The sequence below is a fragment of the Vipera berus genome, assembly GCF_964194415.1.
Source record: "Vipera berus genome assembly, chromosome: Z".
NCBI classification, from domain to species: Eukaryota; Metazoa; Chordata; class Lepidosauria; order Squamata; family Viperidae; genus Vipera; species Vipera berus.
The window spans coordinates 14,432,743-14,452,465 of record NC_138205.1 but is presented as its reverse complement, the minus strand read 5'-3'; the positions used below and the strand labels follow the sequence as shown (position 1 = coordinate 14,452,465).

General features: G+C 43.8%; 1 protein-coding gene across 5 annotated transcripts in view; it reads left to right on the top strand.

Moving 5' to 3' along the window:
* Positions 1 to 4,911: 4,911 nt before the first annotated feature.
* Positions 4,912 to 19,723, top strand: part of LOC308677962 (helicase SRCAP-like) — a 38,496-nt gene continuing 23,684 nt past the window's right edge. The window contains exons 1-13 of one of the 5 annotated variants that reach the window (XM_081344692.1): positions 4,912 to 5,119; positions 9,911 to 9,984; positions 11,806 to 12,068; positions 12,320 to 12,562; positions 13,489 to 13,674; positions 14,055 to 14,195; positions 14,956 to 15,169; positions 15,403 to 15,695; positions 16,108 to 16,198; positions 16,301 to 16,390; positions 17,810 to 17,965; positions 18,824 to 19,080; positions 19,162 to 19,339. In XM_081344692.1, the coding sequence (XP_081200818.1) occupies positions 11,994 to 12,068; positions 12,320 to 12,562; positions 13,489 to 13,674; positions 14,055 to 14,195; positions 14,956 to 15,169; positions 15,403 to 15,695; positions 16,108 to 16,198; positions 16,301 to 16,390; positions 17,810 to 17,965; positions 18,824 to 19,080; positions 19,162 to 19,339 (1,924 nt within the window). In that variant the 5' untranslated portion in view covers positions 4,912 to 5,119; positions 9,911 to 9,984; positions 11,806 to 11,993. Of the gene's footprint in view, positions 5,120 to 9,851; positions 9,985 to 11,805; positions 12,069 to 12,319; positions 12,563 to 13,488; positions 13,675 to 14,054; positions 14,196 to 14,955; positions 15,170 to 15,402; positions 15,696 to 16,107; positions 16,199 to 16,278; positions 17,721 to 17,809; positions 17,966 to 18,823; positions 19,081 to 19,161; positions 19,340 to 19,723 lie in introns of those variants that run through there. The other 4 variants (XM_081344691.1, XM_081344690.1, XM_081344694.1 and 1 more) reach the window with 4 other exon arrangements.

Below are 19,723 nucleotides of genomic sequence, written 5' to 3'. Positions count from 1 at the left end.
ACAGTAGAGAACAAATGAGAGCGTGTGGAGTACAAGGCGAAATTCTCGGATGGGGAAACTGCTCTCTTGGAGAATTTTAATTTTTGCGGTCTCTGAAAAGCATAAACGGAGCTAGATGCAGAATCCTGTGTATAGTCTTTTAATACAAACGCCTTTGTGGTCCTGAAAGTATTCACAGAGCACAGTTATAATGTAAAAGTAGAGCTGCTGTTTGGGGGAGGCAGAAACCGGCAGAATCAGCCACGCTTTGGGGAAAGAAAACCTTTTTCCCCCCCTTCCTTCCACTCCTTTAAGGCACAGCTGTTCAACTTGCAATTCCTTCAGGTACTGTCCGCAGTCCCAAAGTATCAGTAAAACGTGCCCTGGATTATATTCGTTAATATGGCAAAGGGGCAGAGTTATTAAATAAATACACGGGGAATAATCATATCTACTATTACTGTGTTGTTTTTTTAAAAAAAAATAGTTTTTCCTGCACTACCTGCTTTGTTATGGCTTAGCCCGCTCTTTGAAGTGTTCCCCATCTGCACAGATTGGGCCCCTTAATCTATAAACGTTGCTGACATCTTGAAGAATAAATGACATCCTGCGTATGATTCTGCATATATAATTGCAATTAAAGATGGGGTTTTGCATTTTGTTTCCTCCACCCTCATCTTTTTGTAGTAGCACAGAATAAGCCCTCAAGTTTCGCCTAATAAAATCTGGGCTGCAAAGTAGAGGTTTCCTGTCATAAAACATCACTAAATTCAAAAAAAAGCCAAATGCCTTAAGAGTGAGATATAATCATCCAGAATAATTATCTGCTAGGTGAGAGCCCAAACGGGTTAGATAAAAATGTTCAGACACTTTGGCATCTCTGCCCCTTCCTTGAATACTATGGAATGCAGCGTTCCATAGTTCCATCTCTGGTTTTCAATGAGTGCTTATGCTTCTATGAAATCGTTTGTCATTTTTCTGATATTGAATTATGAATTGGGAGAGAACCATGCCCAGAGTGACCCTTTGTGATCTAGTCTGCTTATCCACAGGGAACCTTGATAGTAAGTAGTTCAAGGTAAAGTTCAGTTCAACTTCTGGATATTAAGTGAGCACACCTCTGTAATTTCATTGGTGGTAATACTGATTTTTTTTTGTTGCTGCTTTCCATATTTTTAATCTTTTCAGTCTAGCTTAAGCTTCCTAACGTTTTGAGGCTATCCAACCCTCCTTAATTTTTCTGAGGTGAGCCAAGGCCAGCTAGATGCTGCACCTGAGCTTTCAGACTTAGCACAAATACTCCTAATATTGGAAGGCATTCATAAAGGCAAATTGCTCCCCAGACGGCTTATAATGTTATATTGAATTGTAAAGCAAAGCAGCCAGTGTGGAATTATTCATCAGGCATATCTTTCAACTTTCTTTAGCTCCAAATACATTTGGTATATATGTGCACCGTGATGTGCACCATATCCCACTAAATTCCCTGTTGTCTATTTAATAGTATAGCCTAATCTGAGATCAGCACAGCAACGTGCTGATCAGCAATGAAATTATGCTCAATCCAGAATCAGCCTCACTGGGATTAATTCAAAGCACTCTTTTGTACAATATCCCATGTATTAGATGCAATCTAATGTGACTCACAAGAGCAAGAAAAAATAGAGGTGTAAAGCACAGTAAAAATACTAATTTTCCTCTTGTACCCCTGCCAATCTAGAAATCAAAAGATCTTAAAATATCTAGAATAGGTTTGACTAATGTTGTCATGAATGGAGGCAATCTATAAACACATCTTTAAATCCTGAAATGTCTGGGACTTCAGCATCCATTTTTTCCTATTTTTCTAAATCTCAGTTAAGAATACACATACACATACATACACAATTTATAAATTTATTATGCACACATTTTGTACTATCATACAAAATTACTTGGATTAAACATCAAAATAAATTGCAACGTTTAATATTCTGAGCTCACAGTTCCAGCAGTAGACAAAAATACTCAACACACAATTTAATCCTTATTTTCCTATAATCTTCATAATTTTTATGCCTTGTTTACCAAACGTTTTGTAGTCAGGCTGAAGTGGGTAATTTGGTGCAAGTACAAATACAAGCTATAATAAATTTCTTACCGAAAAGCTTCTAGAAGTTCAGATCTCAGTCAAATATCACCAAAAGCCATATTTTGCACCTTTCTGAATCAAAACACCCAAAGTATCAAGTATAGTCCTATGCATTTCCATTTCAAAGTGCCATTAGGGTCAATGGATTTAACTCGAGTAAATGCAGAAATATTTTAATATGAAGAACCGCTACACAGAATTCTCATGAAATAATACTATCCATTTGGTGTAGCTTCTTACAGATCCAAAATATTACTGAAAAAAAATAGTTGTACCTTTTTGAGATTGGAATTAAAATACATAAACCTGTCCTAATAAACAGTCACCTTGAAATATTTAAATAATTATATATTAAACACAGGATTAAGGGTTTATTTCATTTATTTATATCCCGCCTGTATTGTTTTTACAAATAACTAAGGCAACAAACATCCAATGCATTTTCTTCCTATTTTCCCTACAATAACCTTGCTATTTTCCCCACAAATCACTTGGACTCTGTGTGTGTGTGACTGGCCCAAGGTCACCCAGCCAGTTTTCATGGCTAAGGGAGGGCTAGAACTCACAGTCTCCCACTTTCTAACCTGGTGACTTAACCACTACATTTTTGTTGTCAAGAATACACTCGGAAAGTGAACGGAATAGTAGGGTTTAACATGTTTCAGCAGGAGAAAAATGTAGTTTTGATAGACAGTTATACATTTTCAAATAAATATGTACATGGATGAGGTAGTCCTATTTAGAGCCATGATTACATCCAGTGGTTTCAAACTGACTCATGTTTCTAACAAGACTTTTGGATAATATATTCTAATATTCAAAATCATGCTAAAATATTCATCGAAGAAAATTAGATACTTCAAAATTGAAGGAATTTGGTTTTGCATATGCTTTCGTCGAAGAACCCAGCAAAGCACTTAGGTTGTCCTTTTTTGTTGCATCATTTTTTCCGGCCATAGCTTTTGCACTGGGCAGATTTAGCTGCTCAGCTATTGTATATGTGTAGAAAATGTTTTCACAAGCATTGACCTAAGTTCACAATAAAAATATGGGTAGTCCTTGACTTATAACCATAATTGGGACCAGAATTTCTGTTAAGGTGGCTTAAGTGAGTCACGTCTGATTTTACAACCTTTTTTACTACAGTGTTAACTGCAGTTGTTAAGATAATCCATCCTTGCATGTGGGAAGCTGACTGAGAAGATCACAAATGGTGGCCACATGACCCTGGGACACTGCAACTGGTGAAAATATATTTAGGGGAGATGAATTAAGCTGAATTAAATATCCTTTGGATAAAAAGATGGGTTATCAAGGAATGGAATGCATATGCAGTCATCCTCAAGAAACCTGAGGCAGTGCTAGCCACTGCCACTTTTCCAATTCAGAAAATGACCAAAGATATAGGCTAAAATATAGAGCAAAATTATTCATTGTGTATTGGACATGTCCAAGAAATTATGTACCCAAAATTAAATGACTAAAACTACCATATTTCCCATGTATATTTCATAAAATAACATTCCAATAAATTGGAAATGTCTTTTAAGTATCAAGCACATTAGAATGTACAGTATGTTTTTTTATAACTGTATATAACCATAGTTTTTATAACTGTATAACCATAAAAACAAGCAACTTAGCTGCACGCTATTTTTTACCTAAATGTAAGTGCTTTTTGAATCATGTAACATTGCCTGCAATTTAAAATATTAAAATGGTACTTAATCTATAAGGTGGAAATAATATATTTTCTTGATAAAACATGCATCTCTATTTGCAGAATATATATACATGTGTGTTCAAAGTCCACACTCTGAATTTGTTGTCAATAAATATTTCAAGTACCGTATAGTTCTATAGTCCTTCATGCTGACAGCCAGCCCCAATTTTTTATTGCTGAAAAAAATATCAGTGCGGTAGAAATTTGTCCTAATCAAAACATGTTCCGGGTTGATACGAGCTTGAGGCGTTGTAGCATTCTGTACTCTGCTTTTGACAACCTAAATCAGGGGTCTTCAAACTTGGCCCTTTTATGACTTGTGGACTTCAACTCCCAGAATTCCTCAGCCAGGCACACTGGCTGAGGAATTCTAGGAGTTGAAGTCCACAAGCCATAAAAGGGCCAAGTTTGAAGACCCCTGACCTAAATTAACAGTTCCTGTCAAAACGATGCGCTCTAACGTTTTGCAACATTGAGATAGTTGGCTCATTTTTTTGCCAGCTGGCTTTAAAATCTTTTTTAAATTCATGTAAATAGGGACAATCGCACAGTAAAGGTCATGGGTACATGTGTGTAAACCTAAAACCTCACACACACAAGCACCTACGTTGGGGAAATTTGAATGGTCGCGCCAGCCTGCTCAGCTAGGACAAGGCGCCCTGGCTCCTGTTTTCATGCTTCCAGAGGGGGTAACGGATAGACTGCAACTCCCAGCATTCCTGAGGACGCCCTTCACTCACAATGGCCTCGCCCTTTCCCCGTGCGCTGAGACTCCCGCTCCCTGGCCTTGGTCTGATGGTTACAAAAAAGCTTCGCCGCAGCCCTTCGTGAGGTCTCCCTCCGTCCCCAATAATCTCTCTCTAGGAATCAACTTCCGGTTGAATCCTTTCCCACCCCCGTGCCGCGGCGTCTCTCCCCCTCGCGTCGCTTTAATTCTCGCGAGACTTCCATGCCGAGGCCGGCGGGCGGAGGGAGCGGTGGGAGGAGGGAGGGGGTTGGCCCTGGCGCTTGGTGGTGGCGGCCGCCATTTTGCCACGGCGGGTCGGGTCTGCCTCGGCGGGGCCTGGTTAGGGATTAGCAGCCGAGTGGGAGGGGTCAGCGACGTGCCGAGCAATACCGGCGGGGGCCACGCACTGGACAAAGCCGACCGGGAGCGGCTTAGGAGCCACGGATGGCGGCAGATTCTATCCAACCGAGGCGGCGGCGCTGGGGCTGAGGTGGCGGCAGGAGGAGGCGGGGCAGGAGGCACCTCCCCTCCCTCCTCACTCCTCCCCCCTCCCACCCAGGTAAGATGGCGGACCGGCCGGGTCTCTACTCTTCTTGCTCACACCCACCTCTGTGGAGCGGGGCGAGCCTGTGCGTCGAGTCGGGAGGGAAAAGTGAGGAAACAAATAAGGGCGTCCGCGTGCCCCTTTTTCCCCCGTTCCCGCTGGTTTATTTCCCCCCCTACCTCTAGAGGGCGCGCTCTCGGACCGTAGTGGGGCGGGAAGTAGCGGGAGGCCAATGAGAGAGCGCACGCGCTTGTTCAGCCAACGGCCGCTGCCGGCCTATTATTACTTCAGCCCGTCGCCGTTCTCTTTTCGCTTCCTCAGCCCCCCCCCCCCCACACACGGCAGCTCGTCGTCTTTGCGCGCGCCGCGGACCCGGCCGACCAACCAACGGCCGCATCTTCCTCTGTGCGTGGGGGGGAGGGGCGGGTGGGGATCTTGAGGGGACGGGGCTCGGGAGGGTCGGGCGCGTGGGTGGGAGGGGTTTGAGGCGTCGGGAGGGGGGTGAGGGGGGGAAAGTGGGCGGGGACAAGGGGGACAAAGGGTTAAAGTGAGGAAGGAGGGGGGGGAAGGGAGCGAACAGTGGCGAACTTAGGCTGAAGAAAGAAAAGTGCCGGCGGGCCATGTTTAGAAAACGCGATTACGGTACAATCTGGGCGTTCAGGGAATCGGGTCGAAGAGGATAAAGGGGGGGGGGGTCGCAAGTTTGGAGAGCTTTAGGGTTGCCGGCCGGAGGGATCGCAAGGATTGCAGAGGCGTTGGGGGTGGGGTGGGGGTTAAGGGTAGAGGCGTGTGAGGGAGCTTGGGATGGTAGTTGAATAAAGCTGGGACTGGAGTGGAGAAACTTAGTTGAGAAACTTAGTTGTTGCGTGTCATCAAATCGTGTGGAAAAGGCTTGCGAGAGAAGCAAGAGTAACTAGAGGGAAGGGAGCCATAGGAAACATGGAGCCTGAGGAGGGACGGAAAGAAGATCAGGCGGATAGTGCTGGAAACGAGGGGCTAAATCAAGAGGCTACAGTGGAGCAAAATAAGAAGGGGGCAGCTGCGTCAGAGGGGCAAGATCAGGATATTTGGGGGGACGTGGGTGAATTAAGTCAAGGAAGAGTTGATACGTCCGAAGGAGAAGCAGCGTTAGGTGAGGAGGGAAATTATACTGAGGTGATGACAGAAACGGGGAGGAAATCAAGTCTTGGGGAGCTGAAAAGTAAAGCAGAGGAAGAGGAATCTGAGGAATTGGGAGGAGCAGATCAGAAAGATACTGGTTTATTTGTGAGCCCCTCTGCAGGAGAAGAGGAAAAAAGTCCAAGGGGGATAGATCAGTGGAAGATCAAGGAGCATGAAGAAGAAGGGATGGTTGAAGAGAGTAGATTTTTTCTAGAAAAGGATGAAGAAGTTGTTTTGGCAAATCAGGATCAGAGGAAGGAAGAAGTTCATGCGGACGCTGAAGAAAAGGAGAAGAACATGAAAGAGACAGCTGAAGTATTAGCTTTAGACCAGAAAGATTCAGAGGGAGGGACTGAAGAGGTTGTTGAAACCACAGAGATACAAAAAGATAATGACCTGTTGAGATTTGGTCAGGGCAGCAATTTAGAGATAACTAAAGAGGGAGAGGAGGTAGCAGCAGATGCAACGTCAGTATATCAGAGAGAGATTGAAGGATCTGTAGGATTAGGTATGGAGCAAAATAAGGTGTACAGCAAAGCTGGGGATGAAGTAGCTGGAGTAGATCAGAGAGAGAGAGAGAGTTTAATGGCCCGTGAAACGGAGACATCAGTAGAAACCCAAGGAAAACCTGAGGAGGTGTTGGGAAATCTCAGGGAAGCTGGAGAGATGACTGCAGAGAGGGATGCACCGGTGGAGGAGGAAGCCAGGCTTTCGGAAGCAAATCAAATACAGGTTGAAGAGGCTGGGAAAGCACCAGAAACCGAGGCGGAGATTGGAACTGAAAAGAAAGATGCAGCAGCAACAACACTGCATCAAGGAGAGACGGAGAAGTTAGTTGAGGGAAGTCGGGGAGAAAGTAGGGAACCGGTGGGAGAACAAAACGTAAGTACAGAGGGAGCTGTGACATTAACGGTGGCTGAAGCTGAACATTTGCAAGAGTCGAGTGAGATGGTAATGGGAGGGGAAGATAAAATTGGGAAAGTGACTACAGAAGTTGTGAGGATACCGGTTGAAGATAACATTGAGGATTCGGTGGAGACAAGTGAAGTAGTAAGGGGCGAAAAAGATTTAGCCGCCATGGAAGCAGAGAGAGAGGCTGTTGGCAAGGTGACAACAGAAGATGATATATCATTGGCAGTAGCTAACCTTAAGGTTGAAAATTTGATGGGCATTAATGAAATACAGATGGAAGAGGAGGACATGGCACTAAGTGTAGAAGCAAAGGAAGAGACTGTAGAGGAGTCGATTGCAGAGGAAGGTGTAGGTGGAGAAGTAACAGAAGCACCAGAGGGTATAAGTAGAATACAGGAAGAAATGCCTGGGCAAACTCAGGATAGTAGAAGTAAAGAAAAGATGGAATCAGAGATGATTGAAGAGAAATTTGGAGATTTGACACAACCAGAACAAAGGCTAGAAGAACAAGTAGAAGAGAAGGAAGAAGAACAATTGGCTTCAGCGGGCACGATTGATAAAGTGGAAACTGGAGAATTAGAGATGGCATTAGCAATTAATCAGAATGAAATAACGAAAGGCCCGAGGCCATCTCAGGAAAAGGCAGAGATTGCTGTCATAGATGCAGTGGGAGAAAAATTGCCATCTCAAGAAAAGATTTTATCCTGGAGTCCAGAATTGGAAGGACGAACTCAAGAGAGAGCAGGGGTAGGCTCCAGAGAAGGGATATCCAGATCATATACGCAAGAGGGTAAACTAAGCCAAGAGCTTGTTGCAGAATTGGTGAGAATTGGCCAGGAAAGAAGAGATTTGTCCTTAAATCAAGTAGCCTTATTAGAAACGAGCATAAGGCTCACTGAAGAATTAGGTAAACTGGCTGGCGAAGAAGAAAGTCAAAAAGTGAAAGGTAAAATAATTGTAGGCTTGGCAGGGCTACGACAAGGACCAATTCAAGTAACACCACGTAGGACCGTTCGGTCAGCGGGAGGCTACAATGGAGTGTTGGCACATGTAGCTCCAGGATTAATTGTAACTGGTTTAAGGAAGCCTGAGGAAAAGAGACCAACAAAACAAGATCATACGGGCAAGAGGCGATTAGAACAAAGGGAGACCCGATCAGCTGAACAGGGGCGTTTTGGAGTAAGCGTGAGGTCAAATAAAGCAGTGGTCTTCATGGGTTACCGAATTGGGCGGGAAAGAATGTATTGTTTGTCAGAGGCAGAGAAGAGGATGGTGAAAATCCAGCAGCTGCCTGAGTTAGAGGAGATTAAGAAAAAGCCTGCAGTGGAACAGGTAGAGGTAGCCAGGCAGGAATCGAAAGTGAGGAAGGAAGAGGCACAAGAAATCAATGCCAGTGAAGTAGCAAGACATCATCTGGAGGAGCTGCCAGAAGCATGGCTTGGAAGACCACGGACACAAGATTATATAGCAGCCCCAGCAAGTTCCGGGTGGACTGCAGGCGTAGGGCCAGGACATGGGCGTATGTCAAGGTCACTTCGGGCAGGAATAAAAGAAAGAATTAACTTGATGGTGATGGGTGAGTGTGCAACCAAATCGGCAGCGCAGAGGCTTGAGCCATTAAATATTGGGATGAGAAGAAGGATGTTTGAGCTTGCAAGCAAGTCTGCCAACGTGCATTGGTTGAATGAGATACTGAAGCCAAGACCACCAGGTTCTCGGTTTGGTGTTGCAGATCAGAAGGTTCACGATGAGGGAAGTCCTGGCCTGATGACTGAAAGGCAAAGCCCTGGCTTGTTCACAAGGAAAAAAGAACTAAAAGATTGGAGGGACGGGGTGATGGGAATAGCAATCAGGAGATACAATGCAATGAGGCTCGCTATGTGGGGCGAAGGCCCGGTTGGTTTGCACATAAAGGGGAGGAAGTTAGCTGAGGAGTCGTATGTTCCTGCAAGTAGCTGCCATAAGGTGACATCCATTTTGGGACATGTTGAAAGAAGAGTGTTAACAATGGCACAGCAGGTAACAAATGAGAGAGTACCAGGTTTGGAAGTGGGTGGACAAAGTCTGATTGAGGCACTGAACCAGGATATGGAGTTAGCAAGGTCCAAGAAAGGCGAGAGGTTTTCAAGGTAACTGGTGAAAGAAATTATGTCATGAGCTTAGGGATATTGGGTTGTTTTTAAGAATTAGTGAGTGGAAAAGCAGAAAATGTATAGAGAATAATACAGTTTCAGAGGAAAGCTTCAGGTTGAGAGGATTTATATATTTGTCAAAGGAATAGAGAAAGAGAAAGGCCAAGACAACGATACAAGTTACAGAGTATTGACGCTTCAGGGACAAAGGTGCGTGCGTGCATAGGGAATGAAACGATAAAAATTGACCTTGAGAAAATGGGTGACTTCGATCATCTGGGATTTGTGGCTGTGAGCGGAAGATAACATCTTTCAGATTGTCTCTGGAACATTTAGTAGCATCTCAAACAGGTTCTTGCCTTTTCACATAGGCTTGGATTTGGTAGCTGGTGCTTACATTAAACATCTCCATCGTAACCTGTAGTCAAGCTATTCCTGTGCTGTCTGCCTTACAGTCGTGGAGAAATATGGACAGCCTTTCGCTAATGCTTTGAAGAGAATTTTTAAAAAAAATAAAAAAAATAGAGCAAGACTCCAGCGAAATGAATAAATGCTTGCAAAACCTGGTATTCTTTGCCTTGGATTGACCTTTTTTTTTCAGGAGTAGTCTTCCCCTGGAAAGCGAAACCCTGGAAGTACAGTCTGAAAAGCAAGTGGAATTCTCAGCTCAAACAGGTAAGGCTGAAATTTTGTAAAAAAATTTTAAAAAAAATATTGCAAATATGGAAACATTTGTAAAAATGCTAAGGAAGGAAGGAAATTGCCATATCTTCCTAAAGTAAAATTAGATGCAGTTAGTTTCTGTATCACCTATAGGATAAGTCCTCAACTTACAACTGATAACTTAGTGACCATTCAAAGTTATGACCGATTCTCTCCCCCCCCCCCCAAAAAAAAAACACCAAACAGTACGGCCCAGATTTGAATTGCTGATGGCCACCGTCCCTCTTTTCCTATTGTCACACGATTGCATCTTGGGTGCGTGGTAACCAGCCCACATTTACCCCCGTTTGCAATGTCCTGCAGTCATGTGACTGCCAATTCCAACATTTTTTGCTGGAAACCAGTATTTCTAATTTCTGCCAAAAAAAATGCCCTTCACAGCCAATGGGATTGCTTTACAACCACCAAAGTTGCTTAACAAATCTTGCAAAAAATGTTATGAAATGAAGTTGGTCATGGGGGTGCCTCACAACCATCACGACATACGACAGAAATTCCGGTCTCCGTTACAGTGGTAAGCTGAGGGCTATGTGTATTAGATTTTGCTTGCTGTGATACGCAGGAGAGTATACTAGGAACTATTGCAGTCAAAAGGCAGGAAATATATTTGATAAATCTTGACTCACAGACACATTGACATCTTGTGAGCACCCTCAAATTTGGAACTGCACATTTCCTCGTAGTGGGGAAGCAGAAATTTTCTTTAGGAAATTTCTATTGGAAAAAGATGGTGTGGTATCAAGATTCCCTTTTTGTGTTCCATTACATTGCGATTACATTTCAAATCATAGCATAGGTAGTTCTCAACTGATGACCATTCATCTAACAACATTTCAAAATTATGGCAGTGGTGAAAAAAATGACTTACAACTGGTCCTCCTAAAACGGGTAGGCAACCTTGGCTCTTTTATGACTCCTGGATTTCAACTCCCAGAATTCCTGAGCTAGCCATGCTGAGGGGAAAAGGAGAGGTTTCCAAGCTAAGCCATGCTGGCTCAGGAATTCTGGGAGTTGAAGTCCATGAGTCATAAAAGAGCTAAGATTGCCTACCCCTGTCCTAGAATCAGGTCATGTGATTGTCATTTATGACAATTCTCAGGGGGCTTCCAACAAGCAAAGCCAATGAGGAAACCTGGATTTGCTTAAGAACTGCATGATTTGCTTAAGAACGGTGGCAAAAAAAGTTGTAAAATCAGCTGTGGTTCACTTAATGACTGCATTGCTTAGCAACGGGAGTTCTGGTCCCAATTGTCATAAGTCGAGGACTATATATATTCAGCTATTTTTTTGCAAAGATACAGAGATGCGAAAACGGCAAGCTATGAACAAAACTTACAATTTTCAGAACTATGGAACAGCATAGTAATAGTAAGCATTAATTTTTTAAAGCAGTTACATGTTTAGAGGCACCCAAATGAAATAAAGAAACAAATACAGATTTCTTAAGGGTGCATCTATAAAAACTGAAAAGAGAAGCTCAACTATATTTTGGGAGAGAGAAACTTTCTCAAATTTAGAATAATCCTCAGACAACGAAGTTGGCCTTCCAAAAAAAAAAAGAGTGCATTCCCTTTTCAAGACCTTTTCCTACAATTTCCCCCCCCTCCCCCATTACGTTAAAATGCTATTGGCAGAAGTCAGCTTGTTTTGATTGGTGAATTGTGCTTTTTTTTAAAAAAAAGAAGAAGCTTTTTGGATACGTGCATCAGTTTTGAAAGATTTTCAATTTGGGTGCAGTCATGAATGCTGATTTCTGTTCATGACTCTCTTCAGCTAATTCTGAGTCAGGCAGTCCCGGGCGCAGGCTGGGCTGCCAAGGAACCCAGGAGCTGGACGGCTCGTCCCAGTGGCTGGCTGAGCAGAATGAGGCCGGTTCGCAGCATGCCCTGGAACAGGAGGCCAGCACTACAACCGCAGCTGAAACTGTTGGGACGAGAGGCAAAGAGCAAGAGCGAACTAAAATGCAGACCAGTCCTCCCCCACCACCACCACCACAACAACAACAACACCTGCTGCACGCACAGGTAGAGTTGGAGGTGAGAAGCACCCGTGTGCAAATCCCTCCGGATTAGCCGAGTCGTATCTGTGGATTTTCAGCGATGGTTTGAGATAATGGGAGACACGTTGTAGGGAGCAGCTTTGCGGCAAGGCAAACCAAAGGGAAGTTCTTCTCTGAGACTTTTATTTCTGGAGTTGCTGTATTTTAACGATTAAGGGCGCTGTGATAATCCTTGCCGTTGATCTCTTCCTTCCTTCCATGCCTTTCATATTACACCGTGCGCTTCAGGCTACATCAGACAAAATGACAGGGAGCAATCCAGTGTCGCCAGCCTCTTCAGGCTCACCTTCCTCAAGTGGGAGCATCTCGCCGCCACATCTGGCCCACGACTCCTCTTTGGACAGTCACCTAAGTTTTGACGGTCCCAAGTCGCAGAACAGAGCCCTGGTATCATCTGGGATGTACATCTCCCCTGATCCCGCGAGCATGTGGGACAAGACACACGCAGAGATTGCTGAGCAAGCAAAGCATGTAAGCTCTTGTCCAAACCGTCGGACCCCTTTGAGCCATTCTTTTTTATGTTGGGAATAAGCATTTGCAGTCAGTGAGATTAAACGAAAATGTTTAAAAAATACTTCAGATGTGCGTTGGAAATGGAAGCAAAGACCAGGTACTTATTATCATACCTGGTAGACGTGTCCTAAAGCTCAAAGGTTCTGACTTAAGATACACTTAATGGTTGGAGAAGGTGATTAAAAAAAACAAATAGAATTCAAACCAGAATTGGTTTTTGTTAGGAATGATAGGTCCCAACTATGACAAGGAGAGTGGATACCTAATATTACATGTATTAACAGCAGCGAGAATTGTGTATGCTCAATACTGGAAAAGTGAAAAGTTACCGCCTGAAGAAGTATTAATTAAAAAAATATTGGATTGTGCAGAAAGGGATAGATTAACTTTAGAGATTAAAGAGAGAGCATTCAGTTTATTATAGAACTTGGAATAAATTTTATCAATGGCTAGATAAACGAATTAAGAGAGAAAGGAATGTGATACAGAATTTTGAGTTTATTCAAGTAAGAAAAATACTATACATTGAAAACTTAGTATTGTTTATGATAATTTATTATACTGATTATTGTTATCAGTTGTTATAGCTTTATTACTTTTATTTATATATATTTACCCAGACAATATGCTGTTTGCCAAATATTGAATGTTATTGGGGGAAAACCCAACCCTTACCCCCCAACCTTCCCTGTACCCTAACCCTAATTCCCACCCCTTTACCCCCTTCCCCAACCCTATAAAAACTAATAATTTTTTTCCCAAAAAACAAAAAAAAGCATTTGCAGTCTTAAGATAGTAGAGTAGCCCTGAGGGTAGCAGGATAGCCCTGAGCCTTTCAGGAAGCATGTGAACAAACTACCTGACCCTGGATACTCTTGTTTTAGGAAGCAGAGATTGAGAATCGAATTGCAGAAATGAAGAAGGAAGGATTCTGGTCTTTGAAAAGGCTTTCCAAGGTGCCTGAGCCAATTCGGCCCAAAGTGCACTGGGATTATCTTTGTGAGGAAATGCAATGGCTCTCTGCTGACTTTGCTCAAGAACGTCGCTGGAAGAGGGGTGTTGCCAGGAAGGTGGGTGCTGGCATCTTTAAAACTTATCTCGCCTTTAAACTGCCCCGTCTCCAGACTTTTTCAGCAGGTTTGCATCCGTCCATCCAATCCCATCTTTATATCTTTTAGAAGCAAATGCCATGTAATGGGATGCTGCTGATTAGCTGTTTCATGGCTCCTGTGGGATTTCTGGACTTTTGTATAACCCTAGCAGTTGAGTGATGTAATTGGTGCTGTTTCAACTGGGTAGTGCACAGTATGGCTGTACGATTTCCCTCCATAAAACTTCCCACAAGCTAATCTTTCCTAAAATAGGGTCCAGGATAAAAGTGGAAAACATGGTGACCTGTGACGGATTTTGGTCATTTGGACCTGTCGCCTTTCTCCCCTGTGGCATACAGGTTGTGCGCATGGTGATCAGGCACCACGAGGAACAGAAGCAGAAAGAAGAACGAGCCAAACGCGAGGAGCAAGCCAAGTTGCGCCGCATTGCTTCCTCCATTGCCAAAGAGGTCAAGCAGTTCTGGAGCAACGTTGAGAAGGTGTGTGAAGCCCTTGTCCAGAGTCAGGAAAAGTGTGTTGTACATCTTGATAGCCTAAATATATAGGCAAGTACATGCCAGCCCGTTTTCCATGTCATATTGAGTTTATTCTTATTTTATGTGTCTGATCAAAAGTGTTGAAAATGTACGCATGAAATAGCTGGTCCTTTATACCATAGTGTTACTTTTGCCTGTTATAGTTATATCCCTCCAAAACTCCAGGCACGTTTTGCATGGAGGGATTTCTCCTCATTTTTATCCACAGGCCAACTCCATGAGAAAGGCAGAATAGGGGGAATAGCCACTCATTAAGTTGCCATTGTCAGATAAGTTTGTAGTCTCAGTCCGTTCAAAACTACACTGGCCTACCCTTTTAAAATTTGCACTGGAGCTATTGTCCTAAGGAAATTGGATTCATTGTTTTTATATTTTATATAACAATCGGAAGGGACCTTGGAGGTCTTCTAGTCCAACCCCCTACTCAAGCAGGAGTCCGTATAACATTTCAGACAAATGGCTGTCCAATCTCTTCTTATTAGCAAGAAGCTTTTGAACTGTGCAAAGAAGCCATGCCCATTGTTGTATTCTCATGGTTACAGAGGAAAGGATGGCTATAATTATGCGTAATGCTATTGAAAATGCATTGTGGGACTTGAATGAATTTAGTTCGAGATTGGATTCTTGATGTAGTTTGTAGTTTGGTATTTCGCCTCGAACTGAGAGATGGGCAGCATATATAAACCGAATAAAACGTCTTCAGGTTGTGCAATTCAAGCAGCAGTCACGTCTGGAGGAAAAACGGAAAAAAGCACTGGATCTGCAGCTGGATTTTATAGTGGGCCAGACTGAGAAATATTCCGACTTGCTAACCCAGAGCCTCAATGAGACTCTTCCAGTTCCCAGCAAGACCAGTGGCTCCCATGCCGGCTCTACTGCTTCCAGTCCAACTCCCCCTGCTCAGCTCATCGAAGATGGTCAGTTTCCTCAACTCTTTTCTTTGAGTTTGCCAATTCCTAACCCATTTAGTACGGCTTCTATTTCAAACTACACCTTCCCGCTTAAAAAAGACATTGGCTTTGTTAGAAATGGTATTTGTTTCCCAGGGGTGTCGTGTGGGATTTCACTCTCCCCTCCCGACCCACAATTCTAGAATTTGTTTTGTGACTTGAAGGGGGGCGTTGCAGCTGATCCTTTTTCTCATTGACAGATGGGGATTTTCAACCGCATGAAGAGTCAGATGACGAAGAGACAATTGAAGCTGAGGAGCAACAAGAAGGGAACGATTCCGAAACACAGCTGCGGGAGATTGAGCTGCTAAAGCAGGAAAGCGAGCTACCTTTAGAGGAGCTACTGCAGACGTTGCCATCCCAAATCTTAGAAAATTCCTTCAGTGTGTCTCCTGGTGCCTCCAGCTCTGACGATGACGACGATGAAGAAGAAGAGGGTGACAGCGAAGAGGAAGTTGAGCAGGAGGAAAGTCAGACCTCTGAAACACTAAAGGTATCCTTCAGGTCAAATCTTGAGCTGGGAGGTCAGGGTGCTTTGTATTTATAGGCTGGGATTAAAAGAATCCAACCTTCCAGTTTTAAAACTCATACTGTGCTGTGGTGGCACAGTGGTTAGCATGCAGTATGGCAGACCAATTCTGTTGACTGCCAGCAGTTGACTCAAGGTTGACTCAGCCTTCCATCCTTCCGAGGTCGATAAAATGAAAACCTACTCTGTAAACCACTTAGGGCTGTAAAATACTGAAGCGGTATATGTCCTGCTACTACTATTTAACTGGTTCCCACAATTGACATTTGCCAAGAAGCATCAATTACAATCTGTCCTACTGTTACATGCCGCTGTGCCCCAAAGAGCTTCCCGTTGCGGTCTGTCTCTTGTAGCCTTATCCTCCCCCTCTACTTAGCAGGAGAAACCCAAACCTGTTACTCAGAGGAGTAAGAAACCTTGGAAACCGGACGAAGAGGATGAGGAGTTTACAGCCAATGAAGAGGAAGGTAAGCGTGCTGTTTTGAGTCATGAGTTGACTGAACGCAGCGAGAATTGGGATGAGGGTTAGGATTGTAATCCAATAACATAGGAAATCCTTTCTTTCCCAGCTGAAGATGTAGAGGAAACGATAGATGCTGAAGAGAAGCTGGAAGGAAATGTGGATCACAGCAAGGAACTGGATGATCTGGCCAAGGAAGGTTCGAAGAGAGATTGCAACTCAGGATAGCAAACGGGGATTGGGTTCCATAATCCTTCAGAACAATAATTATGTTTGAATAGTATTTCTGAATGTCTGCTGGATCTATGAAACATCATTCCTAGAATTTGTTCAAGCAACAAAGGGTCCCATTTAAGCACCTGCCCCCAACACCGTACTGTTTGTCTTGGAGTACGTCTCCTTCCCCCCAAAATAAGTGTTGTCACAAACACTTTTTTTCCTCCTTTAATCTCTTTTCCAGAAGTGTGGGAAAAATTACTGACTAAAGTTTAAAAATTGGCTCTTTTTCCCCCCTTTAATCTCTTTGGAAGCGTGGGAAAAATGACTTTGCTGACTAAAGTTTAAAAATTGGCTAATTTGAACCCGTGATGCAGTGCCAAAGGGACAGAAAGCATCTGAATCTACTCCTAAGTTAGACTTTGGTAGTCAGGGTTACGACTTAACCTCTAGTTAACTGTTGACGTGTCATTTCAAAGCTTTACCACTCCAGAAAAGGGAGATCCCTTCAACATACCGTATTTTTTGGACCATAAGACGCACACAGTTTTTAGAGCAGGAAAACAAGAAAAAAAAAATTCTGAACCAAATAGTACTGGTATACTAGGAAGGAAGGAGGGGAGAGAGAGAGAGAGAAGGAAGGAGGGAGGGAGGGAGGAAGGAAGGAAGAGAGAGAAAGAAAGAGAAAAAGGAGAGGAAGAAGGAAGAAAGAAAGGATGGAGGGAGCAAGGAAGAGAGAGAAAAGGAAGGGAGAAGGAAGGAAGAGAGAAGGAAGGAAGGAGGGAGGGAGGGAGGAAAAAAGAGAAAGAAAGAAAAAGAAAGAAAGAAAGAAAGAGCTAGGTACCGGTAGTTTCTTTTCCCTGAATAGGTTTTCTAAGATGCCGAAGCAATTTCAAACAATTAGCAGTATTATCTTGCAAATGGGAAATCACTTCCAATAAACTTCGCAGAGAAACCTGCAGGGACAACTCCTCACAGCTTTGCTGGGGCAAGTCACCTATGAGGTTTAGTTTAGCAAAAACTATTTCTTTAGCAGCGAGGTAAAAGAAAGAAAATGTGCGCGCGCAGGGAGGGGGAGGCAGTCAGAAGGCATGGCAGGCACGTCCGTATTTCCTCCCCTGCCGACCAATCACAGGGGCGGGGGCGGAGAATTCCACGTCTTCATTCAATCACGTCTCTCCAATGGAGCTGATGGACTGCGTTGACTGAACGGGAGACACGTGTTTTCGCTTACCTTCGGACCATAAGACGCACCTCGTTTTTCCACCCACTTTTGGGAGGGGAAAAGTGCGTCTTATGGTCTGAAAAATACGGTAAGTAAAGCAGCAGGTGGGGTTGGAGAAATCAAACTCCTTAGGTTCCCTTGGCCTAACACAAGTTTTCTTTTGGACTTTTTTAACAGGTGAACTGCCCATGGAGGAATTACTGCAGAAATATGCTGGGGCTTACGCTTCAGACTTTGAAGTGGAAGCATCAGACACTTCATCTGAGGCACTGGAGCCCAGCACTTCAGAGTACGAGGAGGAATCGGAGGAGGAGAATAGCACTAGTCACTCAGGTATAGAAGGAAGAGGGAGAGGCCCCTGTAACATGCGGCTATAGGTATTCCTGCGCTTCAGGCTTGAACATTTGACAATGTGGATTGCACTTTACTATAATCTATGCCGGTTAGTACTGTCGAGAGTTGAAGTTTTACAATGTCTTTGGGGGGGAGGGGCAATAATTTGCCATCCCCGCTGTAAATGAATGTTTTTGCGTGGTATCAAAAGCTGAATGGATTTTTGAGCTGTTCAGACGTTTCACCCTGGTTCTCCAAATTCATACCTTGCAAAACTGCTGGTCTAAAACCAACGTGTTGGATTTCTCCGAATGAAAACTGGGGCCTGCTGTGAGCGATTTCTTACATAGAAAAGCTGTGTGTGTGTGTGTGTGTGTGTGTGTGTGTGTGTGTGTGTGTGTGTGTAAAGGTAAAGGTTCCCCCGCACATGCATGCTAGTCGTTTCCAACTCTAGGGGCCGGTGCTCAGCGCTTGTCCGAGGACGTGTCCGTGGTCATGTGGCCAGCATGACTAGACGCCAAAGGCGCACAGAACACTATTACCTTCCTACCGTAGTGGTCCCTATTTTTCTACTTGCATTTTTTATGTGTTTTCGAACTGCTAGGTTGGCAGAAGCTGGGACAGGTAACGCGCTCATTCTGCTACGCGGCACTCGGAATTCGACCTGCCAAACTGCCGACCTTCTGATCGACAGGCTCAGCGTCCTAACCCACTGAGCCACCACGTCCCATACACACACACACACACACACACACACACACGTGTGTGTGTGTGTGTGTGTGTGTGTATGTATTGTGTGTGTAGTTAACAGGATTATGTAGTACGGCTTTATCTCAACATTGCTGATTTTGCCTCCAGATTCCACAGAAGAGATCGAAGAAAGTGAGCAAGAGGAAAGTGAGGTAGATGATGCCCTTGAGGAGGAAAGGAGAGGTGCTTCAGTAATCCAGGAGGAAGATTTTGGTGTTGAGTACCTGTTGAAGCAGGATGATGATAATGGCGGCAAGGGAGACAATGATTCAGCTCCAGCTCCGGGGCCCAAAAAAGAGATCACAGACATTGCAGCAGCAGCAGAGAGCCTACAGCCAAAAGGCTACACCTTGGCAACCACACAAGTGAGTCATTTCGTTGGGTCAGCCAATTAGGGAGGGAGTGAAATAAAGCAGAGAAATTACATTAACCATTCTCCCTTGCAGGTGAAGACACCAATTCCCTATTTGTTGCGTGGGACGCTGCGAGAATACCAACACATTGGCCTTGATTGGCTGGTTACCATGTATGAGAAGAAACTCAACGGCATCCTGGCTGACGAGATGGGTCTTGGTAAAACGATCCAGACAATTTCCTTGTTGGCGCATCTGGCCTGTGAAAAAGGTGGGCAAATAGCTGGTAGAGAGCTCTGGTTATTTGGGCAGGAAGGAGATGAGGGAGTGGAGATGGATTCCGCATAAGAAAAAAGTCACAGCTGATGTTGGGCCTAAGTCATATTGGGTACTAATGTCCACTTGGACCCTTGGCAGAGTAACTAAGCTAGTTACACTGGACCTGTGATTAATCCCTCCCAGTGGTTCATAATAATATACTGCTCAAAAAAATAAAGGGAACACAAGATAAGACATCTTACTATTAAATACAGTACATTGTTTTGTTTTAAGTGTTCCCTTTATTTTTTTGAGCAGTATATATTCAACAACACGATTACAAGGACAGATCTGTTGATTCCTGTCGGGACAATTCCTGTAGGTCAGGTAGACGTAT